General features: G+C 44.5%; 1 protein-coding gene across 6 annotated transcripts in view; it reads left to right on the top strand.

Moving 5' to 3' along the window:
• Positions 1-19,986, top strand: part of MYO9A (myosin IXA) — a 146,096-nt gene that overhangs the window by 32,784 nt on the left and 93,326 nt on the right. For 5 of the 6 annotated variants that reach the window (XM_017816970.1, XM_017816975.1, XM_017816971.1 and 2 more), the window contains exons 3-8: positions 2,227-2,289; positions 3,879-3,978; positions 6,583-6,639; positions 9,924-10,021; positions 11,990-12,116; positions 19,037-19,126. In XM_017816970.1, coding sequence (XP_017672459.1) covers positions 2,227-2,289; positions 3,879-3,978; positions 6,583-6,639; positions 9,924-10,021; positions 11,990-12,116; positions 19,037-19,126 — 535 coding nt within the window. The remainder of the gene's footprint in view (positions 1-2,226; positions 2,290-3,878; positions 3,979-6,582; positions 6,640-9,923; positions 10,022-11,989; positions 12,117-19,036; positions 19,127-19,986) is intronic. The other variant, XM_017816973.1, reaches the window with a different exon arrangement.

The following is a 19,986-nucleotide window of genomic DNA, read 5'->3' as shown; positions in this document are numbered from 1 at the left end:
ATTTCCTCTCCTTTTTAAAAAATGGGCTGTCTTGGCCTTTGGTTGCACGAGGTGATGTGACTGTGCTCTGCTCTAAGCTTGCAGTGCCCTCCCAGTAAAAATAAAACATGTTTAAATAAAAATGTCAGCTCCTCCTGGCATACAAGGCCATGTTTTTTTTCCATAGAAAGAAGATATTTTTAAAAACTTAGCCCAGATTTTAAGCACAACCCAAATCAATTATCACCCTGTGTTCTGCACATCATTTGCTTTGCTGATGAGACTAATTTGCACCCCCAGATCAGAATTTTCCTCTCTTCAGAGGTCAGAAATAGCAGGGAACTGGTGCTTTCACCCACCCTGGGCTGGGGTGTCTGGCATGGTGGGATTTGAGTATGAAATATATATATAAAAAAATATATATATAAAAACATATATATAAACATCCTCAGGTTTCAGTATTGTCACCCAGGAGGTTCTCTGTTCCCTGTATTTTACACAAAATCATCCCCTTAGAACTCTTCTTTTTTTTCACTCTTAGAGGTCGATTTGATGTAGTTGAGAATGGTAAATAAAAAGAAAACATTTGGAGACGTTAACTTTTTAAGACACAATTTGATTTTTCCTTTTTACCATCCTGTCCCAAGAGGGGATGGATGTTGTTCTTGGGACATGGATTCATTACAACCTTTGCACTAAGCAAGGAGCATTTGGCCAAAACAGCAGTAGACGGGCATCTACAAAAAAAATAGATTGAAAAATCCATTATATAGAAAATCTAAAATAAAATTTAAAAATTTAAACATTTCCCTCTATTTAAAAACTGGTTTTTAAATAGAGAGAAATTTTTAAATTTTTAAATTTTATTTTAGATAAATTGACCAGATGACCTCCAGAAGACCTTTCCCACCTAAATTGTTGCATGAGAGTGATTTTTGGGGGGGTTATCATGACTGACAGGGGAAGGGATGAATTGTAAGGGGATGGACGTGGGGCAGGCTGTTGTCCAGCAGTGTCTGAGCTGTTATGCAGTGGGATCCCACCAGTGGGATCTGGGATGCTCCAATATGTTTCTCATTCCTCTGTTCCCTGACCCTGCAGTGAACTCATGGTGTGGCTTGGGAAGGAAAAATTGGGGATGTAAGAAACCCCCCTACCTGTTGGTGAGGAATATCCACAAACTGTTCTCAGCTTCCCCACAGGAATAAACCTTTCAGCCAGAGGAATAACACAGCTCTGCTGTCTGTCTGTCTGTCTTTACTCCTCCTGTCCAGCAAGGCCATCCCGTGGGGATTTGGATCTGCCGCTTCCGGTGGCCTTTCCCAAAAGTTACCATAAGAATTTTCACAGACCCTCTGCAGCACATCCAAATGATTTCTATTTTATTTTTTAGTGGAAGGAAGGGCCAGTTATTTTGATGTGAGTAATAAATAGGTCTGGCTGCCCCATTTATGTTGGGGCAGCGAGTGTAGAGGCACCTCCTTGTCCAACCATCCCAAGACTCCTTGGGTTTCCCGGTTCCTACGTGGCCCTTACTGTCGGTGCCACGTCACTGGGCATCTGTAGCTGGAAAAACACAGCTCCATCATCAAAGTGCCACTTAGAGCTTGGGGTTCTAAATCCCTGTCATTACTGGTTAGGGTTGTTTGGAAGAAGAAAACCTGGGGAGGCTTGGCTTAACTCGCCGGGCTTGAACGAAGGGTTTAATATGTAAATTGAACGTGTTTGTTGGGGAGGCTCTCAGGAGAAAATGTAAACTGCAATAAGGAGCTTTCCCAATTGTTTATTTTGTTTGACTGCAGCCATGAGTTTAGAACTTGAATTTTTGTTGGGAAGTGGCTCTCCTGGACGAGGGAATGGCAACGCAGCTCAGTCGCCTCTTGCAGAGTTTTGCAGGCAGATATTCCTCGTGTGCACGACTCCTGGGCTGTGAGCAGCTGGACTGGGATGGAACAGGGATCTGAGCTCTTTCCTTGCCGTCAACATTTCTCCCTGCCCGGAGGCTGATGCATCTGAGCTCATGTTTTTCAGATCCAAGTTAGTGTTGGCTTCGTATCAAACCAAAAAAACCTCAAAAGCCAAACATAATATTGGGCTTGTTCTGCCGAGGAAGAAATTTATATAACTAAGTGAAACAAGGCTGGAAGTTCTTTGTGTGGGTACCGAGGCTCAACAGCCCTGGTGAAGCTGCCTTCGTTTAAGTCGAGTGTCGGGTCGAGGGATAACGGTTTTGTTTGTTCCTTGCAGAGCTTATGTGGAAAAATACCTCCTGGAGAAGTCCCGCCTGGTCTACCAGGAGCACAACGAGCGGTAGGCGCCTCTATTTTGCCTACAGGGATGGGTTTGACTCCTGTCTGTGGCACAGATACCTTAAACCCCTGCTTGAGCAGGATTTCCACGCTCCTGACCCTGTGCTGCACAGAGAAATGATGCACCTTCTGTCTCTGTGTTTATGTTTTGTTGTTTAGGGAGAAATGTGCCACCCGGAGAAAGTAAACTCCATTATTTTATCAACAGCCTTTGATTTATCAGGGAATGGGTTGGGTGGGAAGGGACCATCTTGTTCCTGCTGTGGGCAGAGAACCTTCCACCAGAATGTTGTCAGATTTTGTTTCTATTTTCACTGTCTTTCTGATTCGTGTCAGATGGGCTGTTACATCCCATGTGTTTTCTTGGGCAATTTGTGAGCTGTTTAATATCTAATTTGGGGGTGGGGGAAGATGCTGTTTTAGTTCTGTTTCACAGAGCCTTCAGAGGAGCCTCTAGAAAAAGCCAAAATTATATAGAATTGATGTGAATTGTTCTTTCCTAATTGCAACATATTATTTGTTGGATATTCCTCTCCTCTCTCAGTAATTAATACTCCAATTTTAAATAATTTTTCTCCTTCTTGTTGCCTTTCAACTCTTGGCACTTCTGTCTGTGTTTCCCCCTGGAGACAGATGTGTGAGAAGTTTTCTGGAATGCTCCAGGGCTGATCTGGGAGTTAAAGAGCATCTTCTGCCCTGACAAATGTCCTCTTGGGTGTTGCAAGATGATTAAACTCAGATCCTCTTGGAAAACATCCAACATGAAAGCAAAGTTTTAATTTTAGAAAGAAATAGTGTTAATCTGTGGTGGGGTTGTCTGGAAGCAGAACAGCTGAGTGTCCCTGGGGTGGGTTTAGCATCAGGAATATTCAAGTATTTGGAGTGTTTGAGCAGCTGTAATAATTGAAGATTTTTCAGTTGTGTCTTATTGAAATGCAACTGCAGAGTTGTTACCTTTTTAATGGTAATAAGGTCTTAAAAACAGTAATTCCTGCCCTGCAAGGAAATCTGTTGGGATTCTATAAAGGAGGATGGAGCCAGGTGGGGGTGGTGCTCTGCTCCCAGGGAACAAGGGACAGGATGAGAAGAAAAGACCTCAGGCTGTGCCAGGGGAGGTTCAGGTGGGACATCAGGAGGAATTTCTTCCTGGAAAGGATGGTCAGGCATTGGAAGGGGCTGCCCAGGGAGGTGGTGGAGTCCCCACCCCTGGAGGTGTCCAAGGAATGACTGGACATGGCACAGGGTGGACTCGGTGACCTCGGAGGTCTTTTCCAACCTCAGTGATCCTGGGATTCTGTCAAATACAACAACACATGGTTCTGAAGGAAAACGTGATAATCCCAGCTAGGAATTCTTTAAGCAGATTCTAGTGCAGTGGATGCCCTTGGATGGAAAGGAGGCATCTCATTCTCCATGACTTCATGGAATCCTTTCCATCCCCACACGGTGGGTACAGACCATCTCCATAGGGTGTCAGCTCTGAGGCTGGAAGCTGCAAACTCAGGTTCTGAGCTTTCCATGCCCTCCCTGCTTGGTGCTGTTGTTTATTTTCAGGTCTAACATGTTTTGTTTTTTTCTCTTTGTCCCCAGGAACTACCATGTATTTTATTACCTCCTGGCAGGAGCAAGTGAGGAGGAGAGATCAGCATTTCACCTGAAGCAGCCAGAGGAATATCATTACCTCAACCAGGTGGGAATTCTATACAGGAATACGATACAGGGCCTTGCCTTTTCTGCTGCTGACATTTAATGCTAATAAAGAAAAGAGGTGGAGTAGTAAAAATGGGTTTTCCTAATGCTTTACAGGAAGTCTCCCATCACTGGAAATAATTCCTCCTTGGCAATGTGAACACCTGGTAGTGTGGGGAAAATAATCAGTGTTTTCCCTCCCTGGGATATGTTAAATATATTGAGGTTTTAATTGCTGGAGGGAAGAACAGCAATAATTTCTCTGTTATCTGTGTGAATGTTGTTTCCTCATTAACATCTGTCTGCTGAGCAGGAGAAAAGGGGGAAATGTGGGACACTTGGATATAACACCTTGCATGAGGTAGTTCTAATCCTGTAGCTTCCTGGCTGGCTTTGAATTTAACAATTAATAGAAATCAAACCACAGCAACCATTGAAAAGCGGGGAATTAAGAATGAATGAGGTGTTACAACAGCCAAGTAAACTCAGCTTATATGATAATAACTTTATAATAAACTGATTGACTTCAGGTATTTAAGCAGTTGTCCACTGGTGCTTGTGGATAGGGACTTCAGAGGGAAAAAAGGAGGAGGAATATGTGGGGGAGGAGTTAAATCATCCACTGATTTTAACTGATTACAATTTTCTTGGCACTGAAACATGAGGAGCAATGAAGAGTGATTTGACCCATGAGCTGGAGAGAAACTTGGACCCACAGCTCAGCCCAAATGGCCTTGAGTCTTTCTAGAGGTAGAATTTCACTCTGGAATAGTCTCAATTACCAGGGGCTTCTTAAAGATCTTTTTAAAGATCGGTGCCAAAATCCACTGTCCCGTTAACAACTCCCACCCTGGAGCGGCAGGATTGGGAAATCTGCCCAAAGAGGGAGCACACCAAGAGCTGGAGGCTCTTTGCTGCATCTTGGAGCCTCAGGCACGTTGGAGAACGTGGTGTGGTCTCCAGCACCATCTGTGCTGCGATTTTGCAGCAGGAACGTGCCAAGATGGAATGTTTTGGCACATTCCCAGGCTTTGTTGGGCCATCCAGTCGTTTGGTGTTAGTGGAAAACTTTGCTTTTAATTACAGCCCTCTTTTTTTATTTTTAATAGCAATTTAAGGGTGTTAGTATTGAAAGTAAAATCAGAAATCTAATGGCATGTGGTATGTGGAACCAGGGAAATGTTATAATTTAGGGTGAAGCGTTTCTTTTAATCTAAATGAAGGTTTGGTGGGACAAGCAGGCTGGGGAAGGATGCTGAGGTACCTCCAGTGGAGGAGGGCAGTGGAATCTGGACTTCCCTGGACACGGTGACAGTCTGAGGTTTTTAGTTTTTCAGGAGTTTTTTTTAATAATTAGAGTGAGAAGACCATTTACCGCTGAGGACTGTGGGGAAAATGGTGCCTTCAGATGTGGGCAGGGCATGGTTTCACATCCAGACCATCTGACAGTGCAGGAGCAACTTTCCCCTGCCCTACAGGCAAAGGGGAAAAGGAAAATAAGGAGAGCAAAGGCAAAAGAGGCAGTGGAGAAATGGAAAAAGAAATTTGGGAATCATATTGGGGGGAAAATTAGAAAATGAGCCTTGAGCGTTTTCAGTCACTTTTTAAATGTGTCCTGGAGAAGTCCCTGCCTTTTAAAAGGGAAAATAACCAGGAAATGAAATGTTTGACTGAAACATAAATATTAATATTGAGAAACCATAACATTGAACCCCTCAAGTCCAGGGGTGGCTCAGGCCTGGAGTCAGGACTCTTTGTCTGCTCCCGGTTCCTCCGGGTGTGTTCTGACACAACGTGCACTTTGCATTGCAGATCACAAATAACCCAGTCAGGGATTGCACCAGACTCTGCTGCTCATCAGGCTGCTGGGCTGTAAGTGCAGGGAGCAGGTCGGAAATAAAGATTTAAATAGTTTTTTAGGCACAAGTTGACTTTGACCATTGCCTGAGTTTGGGTGAGTTCTCCACCTCCCACCCTAATGGCAGGTGTACCCACCTCTGTGTACTCTGCAACTCACTGAGTATTTTCTGTGCTGATTATTCACCTTTATCAGCTTCTAAATTAATGATTTGCAGGTTTAGATCCTTGTTTTCAGCTCCTCAGGAGCTCTGGGGCCAAGTTTCTCTCCCTCCTGGGACTGGTCACTGGTGTGCCTTGACTTCTCTCAGCTCCACCTCTGTCTGATTGGAAAAAGACACAAATTCCTAAAAAGCTTTGGAATGTTCCTGGAAGAATCTCACTTTTGCAGCACTTACATGTGCCTGGAGCAGAGGTTGAGAGTAGAAACCAACCAAATCTGCTTTACAGTGGGATTTTTCCATCAGTGGAAAGTGCTTCAGGTAAAGCAAAGGTTTCTTCAACTCTGGAGAAAAAGAAAAGGTTTTCAAACCCATTGACCTTCTTGTGTGAGAGGGCAACACTGTGAGAAGGAATCAGCACCAGGAATGCAAAAGGATTATAAATCTTACCTGAAAAAAGTCCGAGGAAGCAACGATGAAACGATTCTTATCCTTGGAGAGTCGCCATCGCTGCCCTGCTCAGGGAGCAGGTAGTGGGGGTTATTTGGGGTCTGGGCACTACTTAACCCGCTCTGCCTTGCTTTCAGATGACAAAGAAACCCCTCAGCCAGAGCTGGGATGATTATTGCTATGACTCTGAGCCGGTCAGTACCAGAACCCTCGTGTTGCTGCTCTCCCTGGGGGAGGAAAGCCAAACTGAGCTTAACCCATTAACTCCCCTCTGCCCCTGCAGTGCTGTTGCTTGTGATGGTCCAGTTGGTTTTCTCCGTCGCCCTTTTTGGGTTCCTTCCATCTGGAAAGCTGCTTCAGCAGTTGGGGATGGTCAGCTCTTCACAGTCGTCTTAGTTTTATGGACTAAGGGGGTTTTATTCCTTCTTGACAATAAGACGGGACGATTTATGGGAACTGTGACGTGGCAGCAACGTGAAAATTGAAATTCCTTTCTGACAAAGCAGCAGATCAGCCTCTTGCAGCCCCAGGAGAAGCATCAGCTCGTGCTGGTTGTAGTGGTGTATCCGCTCTCCAGCTTCCAGGGGAACAAAACAAACCAAAACCACCCCCCAACCATCTGTGAGAAAATCAAATCCTGATATTGTTCAAAGTGCAAAACAGTTCGTTCTCCTGAGATACTTCTGCTGACACAATCATCCTTTCCACATGGATCACCCCAAAAAGGGCAATGGGGAAGCTTCTCCCCCTTCAACTGGTGATGTGCTTTGGAGTCTGTGTGGCCTGTGGTGCTCCCTGGGCTCTGTCCTGCATGTGGGAGCATGTTTGGGATCAGCTGCCTGTGGTTCCTGCTCATTTTGCCGTGTGCTTGATGGTTGCCAAGCTCTTGCTGATGCATCTGGAAGAGTAAGGGGAGATCTGTGAAAGAGCTGGGCTTCACCTGGGCTAAATAAGTGTCTTAATAGCCAAGATTTCCTTGCAAAATCCTTAGTGGAGGGGGAGGGAAAGGGGATCTAACCCTCTCAATATTAAAAATATGGGATACTGGATTGGCATCCTTAATCCATCAGCATCCTTGGGGGTCCTGCAGGAGCAGGGATTGCTGAGTAGATGCTGTTCTATAGGCACTTTATAAGTTGCAAAGCCCGTGGTTGCTTTAGGAATGGGTTGGGACAATTTCCTGGAGGAATTACGATTAAAACAACCCCAAAGCCACATGTTGTTACAATTTGGCTGTTGAGCTGTTTAGGATCGTTTTATTTGGGATCATTTGCTCTGATATTCCTAGGAAATAACATCTTTGCTTCAGCTGATGAGTCACTCTCAAGCCTACCCCGGACCTCTCCCCACCTCCATGGATTCAACCCGATGCAGGCGGATGGTTTATAAAGCAACTCTATTTTATCCTCTTTAAACTTTCCATGGAAATCCATGGAAATCCATAGATTGTTTTGATGTGACGATGGGAAGCAGGGGACCCCCTTGTACTGGGAACCTATTTGCTCTGCCAGGATATTTGGTCTGTGGGGATGGACTTGTCTGCTCGAATCTCAAGGAACCTCCTCTTGTCTGCAATTATCATCCCCTCCTCATCCATCAGGAAGCGGTGCTGGGCTGGAACGCTGCGGAGAGCATCCGCTTTTAGGGAGAGAATTTGCTAAAAGCCTTTCCATGCGGATTAATGAGTCGGGCAATTGTTATGTAAATCATTAATTAAATTGCCTTAGGCGGAGATTGTGCCACTTCTGAGCTGTCCCTGGGATTTGCTGTGGACTCGTGACTTCATTTTGGAGGAACGGTGCCAGCGAATGGAAACGGCTCCTGGAATGTGCAGTGCCACCAGAAGCACCCCTCGGTGTCTTTATAAAAAACTTTCAAAAGGCCTGATTTGCAGAATTTGTGGGTTTGTTGTTGTCCTGCCCACTCCAGGTGCCACCAGAACGGGGGTGGAAACACCCCCAAGTTGTCCTCAGCATCAGTGCAGGTGCTGAGGAAGCCGAGGTTGGAGTTCAGGAGGGACAACTCCCTATCCCGAAGTTTTATGGTGTCAATAACCACGTTGGTGATGCTCCACAGTGTGGGTGTCTTTGTGTTCCTTCGGACACACACAGCTCTTAAAAATGGGAATTTTCAACCTTCTCCTAATAAAAGGTGAAAAAGTCCCTTTTCTGAGGAGTATTTCCTAACTCAGGCATGTTCTTTTCTCCTTAAATTTCAGCCCCTGTGCGTGGCTTTAAGTGGTTTTCCTGTTCAACAGCTCCAAATTCCCTGTGTCTGTGGAGCATTAACTTGTCCCTGGGGACAATTGATTCCAAATTGTCGATTTTCTTGTCCAGTTGCTCTTCTCTGGCTTTTAGTTGAGGGGACAGCACAGTTGTGGGGGAATCTCCTCTTTTGTAATAAATATTTTAAAAATGTAAATAACACCATATGTAATAATATTATTATTTAAATACAAACCCAATATAAATAATGATTTTAAATAAAATTTCCTCCTTAAATGGTAGCTCTGGCTGTAATGATGCTGATACAGCTGTGAGGCTTTATATGCTGCAAGACACAGAGCTGCTACCATAAAATAACCTCATTCTCTATGTTCCATATTTATGGTTTATTTTCTGGGCTATAAGTGAGTCCAAGTGTCTTCCCAAGTGTTCACATAACCTGTTTATTCCAGAATTTCCAAATTATTTGTGCAAATTTTTGCTTGTTTGATATATGTGATTTACAGGAAAAGGATCAAAATAAAATGTGCAGATTCAGGTGTTTAATTAATTGAAAGCTAAAATTTTTATTTTTATTATTTTAGTAGATTTTTAGTAGAATTTTTTTAGAATTTCTGGAATTTTTATAGAATTTATTTATCCCTGGATTAACTTGCAGAAAGTCTCTATATAAGTGTTAGTAAAATATTCCGGGCATTATCTGAAAAAACTAAACTGATTGGACACATGAGAAGCCTCCAAGAAGTATAAAATATCTTGGATTTCAAATTCTCCCAGTGCCTGCATTTTTAGATAACTTCCCTGGAATTAGAATAAAGTTAGTGAAAAACATATTTAAAGCTTTCCCACGCAGGGTTTAATTCACTGATAAGTGACATGAAATTATGTGGATTTTTTTCTAAACTGAATTTTTCCTCTTTAGTTATAGGAATTTTTAATGGAGCAGGACTTCTTGTGGAAGAAACTGCCTGTAAATGGGAAACAAATTTCACCTAGTTGTTAATTCACGGCCCTTCTGTGTGTGAGTTGTCCCAAACTGCCGAGCGACTTGTCTTGTGTTAAAGCTGGGAAATAAGGATGTATCTCCAGGAAAAATTAGCCCCAAATGTAATTCTTCCAGTCCCAGCTTGGAAATGTTGCTGATCAAAGGCTTGGAGATCACACAGGGATGTTTCTGGAGTGCTGACTTGGCCACCTGGACGTGCCCTGAGTTAATTTCTCCTGGTGCTCACTCCTTGTGTTGGAATTTCCAGGATTGCTTCTCCGTGGAAGGGGAGGACTTGAAGCACGACTTCGAGCGGTTACAGCTGGCCATGGAGATGGTGGGATTCCTGCCCAAGACACGCAGACAGTGAGTTCATTTTCCATGATATTAGTTGAGGTCACCTCCCTCCGTAATGGCCTGACTTGAGTGAACGTGACCCTTGGGAAGGAGCTGTGAGTCACTGGAACGATGTTCTCCAGAGAACTGTGGCTGCCCCATCCCTGCAAGTGTCCAAGGGCAGGCTGGATGGGGCTTGGAGCAACCTGGGCTAGTGGAAGGTGTCCCTGCCCATGGCAGGGGGTGGAATGAGTTGAGTTTAAGGTCCCTCCCAACCCAAACCGTTCCGGGATCCCGTGATCGTTACCGTAGTTAACAATTCTCCTCATGCAAATGGAGCGTTGGCAGAACTTGACATCTTCAAGTATTTTTCAACTGTTCATGAATAGTCATGGCTTACTCTGCATGTCATTGAATCCAGACCCTGGTTTAATCAGAAATCCTGATTATCACTCCTCAAACTTAACCCTTTGCATGCATTGGCAGCTCTGTACACTCATTTCCCCGCCTAAATTCACTGGAATTTAGGGGGAAAACTGGACTTTTCCAACTGGTTGGAAAACTGGACTTTTTACTTAGATTGCAGTACAGCACCTTCCACCAACTGCAAGGATTTCTGTAAGAGTCATCTTCAGCCAAACCCACAAGATAATTCCTCTCATGTTGAGTAGGTTGGGATAAATTTGACATAAAAAAATTGCCACAAAGACATTTTCACCCAACCAACAATTTTCAGCAGCTCGTCCTGTATCCCCCACTTGTAACAAATCAATTCTGAAATTAAAACTGCTTTTTCTCTATCTGTCCCACACACATGGATAAACCCAGGAATACAAACTTCCAGTTGTGAGCAGCTTCTTTTATCAGGTTTCAGCGACAAGGTTTGTTGAGGGTGCAGTGAGGGGGTTTAATTGCCAGAGTAAAGCAATCACTCTGTGTGAGGACTGAGCAGAGTTGGATGGCACAGTAAATTCACACTTTTGATTTACTGTGCAATGATTTTTCCTTGTGTTTCTCTGAATTTTGCTTGTCAAAAGTTCTTCACTATACCAGCAAATTTATTTTGCTCAGGGTTGTACAACTGTAACACTAGTAAGGAACCACCATCAGCTGAGCTTAGAAAGGACAGTTTAAATATTACTATACTTTTATAAGTAGCTTTTTTTATACCAAAGCACAGGGTTTCACCAATGTGGAAACAGAGAAATTTTGATAATTGCACCCCTGTAATTCGCAATAAGGAATCAGTACCTCCGGTTTGGAGAGAAGGAAGGACTGGCTTGGAGAGGTGTTGTCCAAGCTGGTGGCATGGCTGGGAATCACATTTGGGTTAGTCATTTTTAAGTCCCCAGAGAAGGTAGGAATAGGGACAGGCAGGGTTTATAGCTGAAGTCAACCATGACTCAGAAGTTGAACTCCACGATCCTTTCGTGTCCCTTTGAACTCAGGATATTCCTATTTTTCTGGAGGTGGATATAACTTAAAAATGACCAAATTGCCCCCCAAACTGGAAAATTGGTTGGACAAATTTACTTTTCTCTGTCTCAGTTGCTTATATATTATAAAAACCTGTTATTTTTGCCTGTTTTGTATAGGCTTCCTATGTTGGCCTAGATGGAAGAAGGACAAATGTGTGCCAGGGGACTAAGGAGGGTCTCCTGCCTGGCCAAACCCACTCTCCCCCTTCATTTAGGCAATTGCATGATATGTATTTCATCTGGATATTAAGATCACTCGAGGATCTCTGTTTTTCTTACAACGTGGGGGTCATTTTGTAACCACGGCTTTGATGTGCTCAGTGATTTTCAAGGAAGCCTCAGCAGTGCAAGTTTGGTACTTGACTGAGTGAAAACCTTTTTGACATGAGTCGAGTTGGACACTTTGGATTGAAAATTAGAGGAAGGAGCAAAATAGGAAGATGGCCCTTGGAGATTTTTTTAAATTTGCTTTATGAAAAAAACCAACTGAGTGCAAATGAATTCTCTGTGTTTCCTGTAGGATTTTCTCGCTCCTGTCGGCGATCCTGCACCTGGGGAACATCCGCTACAAAAAGAAGACCTACAGGGATGACTCCATTGACATTTGTAACCCTGAAATCCTTCCTGTTGTGTCAGAGCTGCTGGAGGTAAGGCTTGGCTTTTCCTCCTGGTATTTTCCCACCTGATGAGCCACCTCTGGTTTATACCAGAATTCATTTCCCGTTTCCCTGCAGAGTAAGTTCTCCTGTGTTACCTCTTGTTCGTGTTTGCCAGTGGAAAGTTAGAAAGAGATTTTGATGAGGTTTTTACTGCAGGTTTTTTTACCCCTACTTTTCAGCTTTGGGTTTCATTGACTGAAAATCCTGTTTGTGTGGTTAAATAGGAAAGATTGCAAAGCAGGTCTGGGTGGGAAGCAAAGTTGCTGTTTCAACGCAGCAGTTCCATCAGTGGCCAACCATCCAAGTGCCCTGATGCTCCTCAGGTCTGCTTCAAACCTGTCTGAGAAGCTGGAGCTGTTGTAAGACCATGTAAGACTCAACTCTCAGGCTCATGGTGTGACTCCTGGGGATGGTGCTGTGCAGGGGTAAGAGTTGGACTCAATGATCCTTGTGTGTCCCTTCCAACTCAGCATATTCTGGGATTCTGGGATTCAGCCCCTCCTGACATGGGCAGAGGTGGCCAAAAGCTCTCCTTGCTCTCACTTCTCTTGAAGTGCTTTAAACCACTTTTAACTGAAATGTTACTCTTGTAGTTGGTTATAACAACAGTTCTCTTTATCCTTTTGTACTCCCTGGATGGTCTGGAAGGTTAATTTTTACTGATTTTATGAGAAGCATCTGAAGGTGACTCCTCATTTTGTGGACACCTGATGCTCTGCCCATTCCTTCCATTAAATAATTGTGTTGTCTCCTGACCTAAAGAACTTGGGAATTGGTTGTCAGGGATTTTCATAGCACTTCATTAATGCCTTGAATTTAGGGAGGGGAAGCTTCTGTAAAGTCTGGGGATGAGCAGCTGGATGCTCTTTGTGTCTTGGCCTTAGAGATGCCAGAAATAAACAGAAGGAAAGTATAAGTTGGGAGGAGAATGTTGTTGATTTTACCCTGTAAAAGTGGCCAAGTGAGTTAAGTAATTGTTTTTTAAAAAAGCTTTGGATAAGAGGGTGACTTAGAGATCTGAAAGAGTTCCATTCCAGGCTTTGGGTCTTTGCCCTGACTTTGCAAACAAACTCTTCTGCAACATCTCCACCCTGTGAGGTACCGGCGTGTTCTTTCCTCGTGAACACGTGAAATGATGCATCAGATGAGCCACATAAATCCAAGGGTGGCTTGATGCCGTGGTCTGGAACCAGGTAGTGTCAAAAACATGGAAAAATAAATTAATGAATTAATATTTTTCATCATTTTGAAAAAAAAACCAAACACTACTAGATTCTGGTGTAGCTGAGCAAAGTGATGGATTTCTGTTCATCTTGATGATCCCTTTGCAAGTTAAATGGCCACACAGAACATAAAATGCTTGTTAATTAATCAGGGCAGTGCAGATCTCAGGGGTGATCTGGTGAAATACATGGCTGGATTTGGGGAAGTAGTGTTGCTTGTCCTTAAATTTGCAATATATGGTAATTTGTCCCTGGTACTGGAGACTCTGGCTGCCTCCAAGTGTAAACTTTTCAACAGACCCACTGAAATCAAGGAAATAATCCCATTTTCTGAATTGATTTCTTTTCTGAAATGGCAGGTTTTTTTCAGATCTGAAAAGCTGTCGTTGCTTATTCAGATTTGACCAAAAGGGAGAACCAAAGAGTTCAAAGAGATGAAACACCATTACAAAGATCATCCATCCCACTTTACTCAGGAGCTGGCTGCTTACAACTCTCCACATTCAGTGTAATGAATTCTTCTCAGCCAGACACCAAAAATACTGGTTGAAACATTTGACACTTTGTATTTTGTCTCATTTGGGCAATTACTTTTATTACTTTTTTTTTTGTTCTGTGGTCACTGCGCAGAGAACACTTTTGCTTCTCCCATTGTTACTAAAACTTATGAATTGGCTCGAAAAAGTTGTTAATCCCCTCCCTAGGTCTTGGCATTGCTTGCTAAGACTGGAAAATCATCACAAAATGGAAATAATATGAGCTGACAAAGAGTTGGACTTCCTTTCCTGCAGCCGCCGGGTGCCTGGTGGGACGGTCTGGAGCAAAGCAAAGTGATGGGAGAAACCCCCTCTTCTGTGATCCGATACTTCCTTATTTTGGGAAAAGTTTTGGGTTGGTTTTTATGCTCAAAAGGCTCATTGGATTTGTTCATTCAAGGATTTGACACGGAAAAGAGAAGGAAAAAGTCCACCTGGACTTGGTGGAAGGGCTCAGAGGAGCAGGAGCTGCGTTGGCCAAGCACGGCTCCGATGGAGTGTTGGCCTTCACGTGCCGGAAGGGAACCAACAGCCTGGCTGAAATGAGACATTTAGGCAAAACTAAGGTGTTTTCCCTCTCCAAAGGGAAGTTTGGCCCAAATTCTGTGAGCTGGGTTTGCGTTGGAACCTCCAAGGACGACTGGGGGAATTTCCCTGCTGCACCAGCTAATGCACCACCACTGCACAGCCATCTTCCCTTTGGATAATAGGATTTGTGTCCTTATAAAATGAAGCAATACAGAGATTTTCCGAAGGAATCTGGGAGGAGATGATGACCTGCGCTGGATTTGCATTTTCTTAGATACCAACACCCCATCCAACATGGTTTTGCCTTATTAAACCATCCAGCCCAGCATTTGTTGAAGCAGCAAACTGCAATATAGGATTTTGGCCAGACTCTGCAGAGATCATTGTTTCATTTACAGTAAACCCCTGATTCCATTTTTTTGTCAGGAATAGACATAGCCTGTGGATTATGTGATGCTTTTGGCAGGTTTTTCACGGCCTTTGTTTAAACTCTGCTGAAATGCCGTGCCGGGGAGTGATGTCAAGGCTGCCTGATGGATCCAGCAGACGTGGGGTCCTGTGCAAGCGCTGCAAATATCTCTGCAGAAATCCTGGAGGGTTGGGGAAAACCGGGCAAAACTTTTGTACTTCTGGGGGAAAATCTTGGAAAGGCTCCTTTGTGGGTTTATCAGCAAAAACAATCTCTTAGAAATTATCTGGTCGAGCTTAAGAGAGACTTTTTTTTTGCCATTAGAAGAGCAAGAACATTTTAATTCTTGTATGTTTACTAACAGAGGAAATTATTTCCATTGGAGAAGGAGGTAAGTTCTGTCTGTGCTCAATGGAGCAGTTTTATGTTCAGTTTGTAGGTTTAGTAGCCATCCCTGGTGCAAAGAAAGGTAAATATAAGTTATCAAGTGCCCTCAATTAACTTTGCCGGATCTCCCTGTGCATCGAGGCCATTTGTGTTTGACCTCCACGGGAGATTTATGTGCTCAAGTTCTTCTACTAAAAAATTGTCTTCAGCTTCCCAGAGGGATCCCACAAGCGTCCTACTCCTCATGTGATAAACATCTTGGAAAGTAATTGGGGAGGTGAGGGGATTATGAGGCAGACAGTGCTTGAATCCAGCTTTTTCTTCTGGATCTGTTTTCTGGACAGAGTTTTGTGGAATCACGGAATGATTTGGGTTGGAAGGGACCTCCAAAGTTCATCTGGTCCAAACCCCTGCAATGAGCAGGGACATCTTCATCTTCATCAGATGTTTTGAGCCAGAACTTGACTCAGAATATCCTCTGTTGGAAGGGACCCACAGGGATCATGGAATCCAGCTCCTGGTCCTGCACAGACACCCCAACAATCCCACCCAGTGCCTGAGAGTGTTGTCCAAACACTCCTTGAGCTCTGGCAGCCTTGGTGCTGTGCCCACTGCCCTGGGGAGCCTGTTCAGTGCCCGACCACCCTCTGGGGGAAGAACCTTTTCCTCATATCCAGCCTAAACCTCCCCAGACACAGCTCCAGCCGTTCCCTCAGGTCCTTTCTAACTCTCTGGTTATTTGAAAAAAAGTCTGAGGAAAAGATGCAGCTCTTTTCCAAGAAGAGCTGATAGAAATCTGAATGTATTTGCTGTTACTCCACCCCAGGCAGCTTTTGAACAAGCCCTGAGCCCTGTAATCCCTCTCTCAAATATGGGAGGAGAGACAAAACCTGATGTTTTCTTGCTGTCCAGTTGGAAATGGTTCATTTTCCTTCAGCTGCTCTAAGATAACAGCCCAGCAGTGCTGGAGAAGCAATCCCTGCCTGCTTTGGCTCCAGCCCAGCCCTTGCCTGGCGGCTCCCGCCGTGCTCCGCCGGCGTTCACAGCCGGTCATCCTTCCCTGGGTCGTGGAGCTCTGCCCATCCAGCCCTTGGCGCTGGTTCCACTCGCATGTGGCACTGAAGTCTTAATTACAGGGACAAAATGGAGATTTAAGACATTAACTCCTCCAGGTCATGCTTGAGAGGGAGAGCAGGACATGCCCTTCAGCACCAGAAAGCAAAGATCCACAGGACGAGACCTAGGAGTGGAACTTCCAAGGCAAAAAGTGAAGCAGTAAGGGATGTTTTCTGCTTTGCTCCTCTACTCTGATGGGATTTATCCCTATTTCAGTGGGTCACACCTACTGGAGGAGGAAGTGTTGACTGTAGGCGATGGGGAAGCTGCACCAGGTGTCCTTAGTTGTTGGATTTATCTTTGGAAAACTCCAGTGGCTCCTCCTTGGCGTCAGGAGCCGAGTACCTTCACACTGTGACCCTCAGTGACAATCAGGCTGGTTTGGCTGTGCCCTGGCTGTTGTTGCTCTGAGGCAATGAAAGAATCGAGATCAAGCTCCACTGGGTGGTAATCCCAGGCAGAGACACAGGGAGAGGCAGGGATTACATTCCCATCCTTGCCAAGTGTGTTTCTCTGTGAGAGGGTGGTTCAATGCGATCCCTCCGGGCCAGGAGATGAAGGATCCACATCCACAGGTCTCATCCGTCCTGAAAGCTGAGAAGGAAACCAGGCTTCCTTCTGAGGTATGGTGTGGGTAGTTGTTTAAAATCCCCGTGTTTGCTGACAAATCTGGGACTTGGAAGCATTTATGTTGTTTAGGGATATTTCATTGGACTGTTTTGATTAGGAACCATCTGACAGCCCTCTGTCTTGGTGCCTGGGATAATTAAGATGAGCCGGCTGTGGGTTTGCACGGCCCTGAAGTGGGATAAGGGATAGTGTGAGACTCACTTGCTCCAAGCTACACAGTTGAGGGAGAGGAGCCGATGGTCCTGTGGTCACAACCTGCTGGAAAAGTGTCCACACTTCGCCCTCAGAGACGAAAACTGAAAAATCACAGATTTTGGTGGATGCAGAGGAACTGAAAACAAATGTGAAATCTTGCTATGGATTTCTGGATGAACCAGGGGATTATGTTTTTCCCCACTTGATTTTAAAGGGTCAAATCAGACTGTGGGAGCTGGGGGCTCCAGAGTTGTCCTGGGCACTCATGAGATGGACCTCAAGGTGTTGATTTCCAATGACATAAAAACCTTGCTGGGTGACATCATGTACAGGTGGCTTGAGGTCTTCTGCTTTCCACAGCCACAAGTTCTTGTTAGTTGGTGCTTCAGGAAAAGTCAGTTCTATAGGAATGCCCTGGAGTTTCTCAGGGAGAGTCCCAGGACGGTATTTTTGGTAGAAATAGATTTTTGTACAGAACAGCATCACTGTTGTGATGGTTCGTGGGATTCCTGGAGTTCCACTGGCTCCTTTGCATTTCCTCTTCACACTAATTCCTCTTCATACTAATTCAGGCTCTGAAGCCTATGGGGCATATGTGGCCTGTCAGGTCTGTGGGGTCTCTGGAGCCCAGGGGGCCTATAAGGCCTGTGGGGCCTATGGGGCATTGTGGCTTATGGGGCCCATGGAGTCTGTGGGGCTTATGGGGTCTATGTGTCCTGTGGGGTCTATGAGGCCCAATTCCTGGATTAAACCAATAAGTCAAAGTACATCCAATCAGAGAATTGTTTCAGTTGGAAAAGACCTCTGAGCCCATTGAGTCCAATTGTTAAACCACGAAGTTTCCCATTTTCATAAATTGTTTCCCTGTGATAAAAATGTGGCCTTGGTTGGCCTCAGGAATGTGGATTTTGGCCTTCACCAGAGATGTTCTGAACATCTCTGGGGTCTGCATGGAGTCCTTCAGGGAGGAGAGACTTCTGTGCAGCTTCTCAAGCAACGTCATCTCTGTATCAACCCATATCCACGAGTTCTGGGCTCCAAGATTTTCACCCAGAAGAACAATTTCTTTTTTGTCATGGAAATTTAGCAAAGATCAGTCAAGACCCAAAATATTCAGGTCTAACTGATGTATCCTGGCAGAGAGGGCACCTGCTGAGCTCCTCCGGGGCGTGTCAAAATAAGAGGGGTTGGAAACTGGCTGGAAAAGAGGCCTTTTCCCAAAAATTGCAGGTACCACTTCATTTGTGGGCACCACTGACCTGTTGACTGAAGCATCTGTTCACACAACTGAGTTTTGTTCTGCAAACCAATTCCTGTGAGAGCTGATTGGGGATTGTCACCTCACCAGGGAGCTTTAGGGAGTAAATCTCAAGTGCTTTTCCAAAGGTTTCTTCCTCCTAATTCCTCTCCACGCTGAAAAGCACCAAAAAAAAACCCTGAATACACTTGGATATCTCTTAAACTGATGACACTGTTTGGCTGATTAGAGAATAATTTGTGTGACTTCGTCTTGACAGTGCTAGAAAGTGAACTTTTTTACCAACAAAAAGTGTGGGAGGGAGGATCCATAAGGAAAGAAGGAAACCCATGGGAAATGCAGGAAATCAGGTTTCTTTGGACACTGTGATGTCTGGTTTCTAATGCTGAGTTGGCTCCTCCCTATGGCTGCCTTGTTCTTATCCATTGACCTTAACTCTGCCAAGGGCTGCCAAGTGTTTTCATTATTTGTTTTTAATTCCATTTGTAAATTTTGAATTTGAAAACCTTTACACAGAATTTTGATTTTTTTTAACTCGAAACGCTGTTCTCTTTTTAAAAAAAAACCCTGAATTTTAAAATAAATGATTCCTGAAACAATCCTTAACATCAGTATTTTTGTTTTAGGTGAAGGAAGAGATGCTGTTTGAGGCCCTGGTGACCAGGAAGACGGTGACAGTGGGGGAGAAGCTGATCTTGCCATACAAACTAGCAGAGGTCAGTACGTGATGTTTATTCTTAAAAAGGCAACTCTGGGGATGATTTTCAGTGCTTGAAGTTGTACACTCGGAGTTTCTTTCAGCTTTTATTTATTTAGGTCAAAATAACGTGGGAGAAGCTAATGGGGGTGAATTTAGAAAAGGATTGGCTTCCCTTCTGTGCCGTTCCTGGAAGATTTGCACTTTATTCTGATGTGTTGAAGTGGTTTAATGACTTGTGGCTGTGTAAGAGTTCTCCAAAGCACAGTTGGGTGTTGCTGAGTGTCTCTGATTAATCTCCACATGTCATTCCTTGACTGTGGCACCGATTCATCCCACAGCAGAGGGGGGATCCAAGACCCCCCGGACATTTTCCCTGGGTTCCAAAGCCTACATTAGTGCTGGTTCCTGTGTGGCAGGAGCAGGGGTCTCCATAGGAGACTCCCATTAGCTTTCCCTCAGGCCCCTCACAACCTGTGTCCTTCTGTGGGGCTTTGGAGCAGCCACAGCTCCACCAGCTGCTCCCAGACTTGAGGGTCTTATGTGTGATCAAAATGGGATTTTCAGGAATTTTGAATTACTCACAGAAACACCTCTTTTTTCCTTTTACAACCCCCAAAATACCTAAGTTCTGTTCTGCTGAGCTCCCTGTTTTACCTCTCCTGTTCTTCTATCCCCCAGTTTAAGGACACTGAGCACTCGCCATGCTCAGTCCTTCCCTTCCCCCTTATTGTAGCTTCATGTAGGAATTTGCAACATCTTGAGTAGTGTCTGGGAGAGCAGCCTGGTGTGCTGCAAAGAACTCAACACATGGTGTGTTGTCAGGGGTCAGCTGGAGATATTTTGTCTCCTTTTTACAGGGGAAAAAAAGTATCTCTT

Source organism: Lepidothrix coronata, unplaced genomic scaffold (genome assembly GCF_001604755.1).
Source record: "Lepidothrix coronata isolate B3197 unplaced genomic scaffold, Lepidothrix_coronata-1.0 Scaffold58, whole genome shotgun sequence".
In the NCBI taxonomy this organism is placed as follows: domain Eukaryota; kingdom Metazoa; phylum Chordata; class Aves; order Passeriformes; family Pipridae; genus Lepidothrix; species Lepidothrix coronata.
Note: the sequence above shows the minus strand (reverse complement) of the source record. Positions and strands in the feature narration are given on the sequence as shown.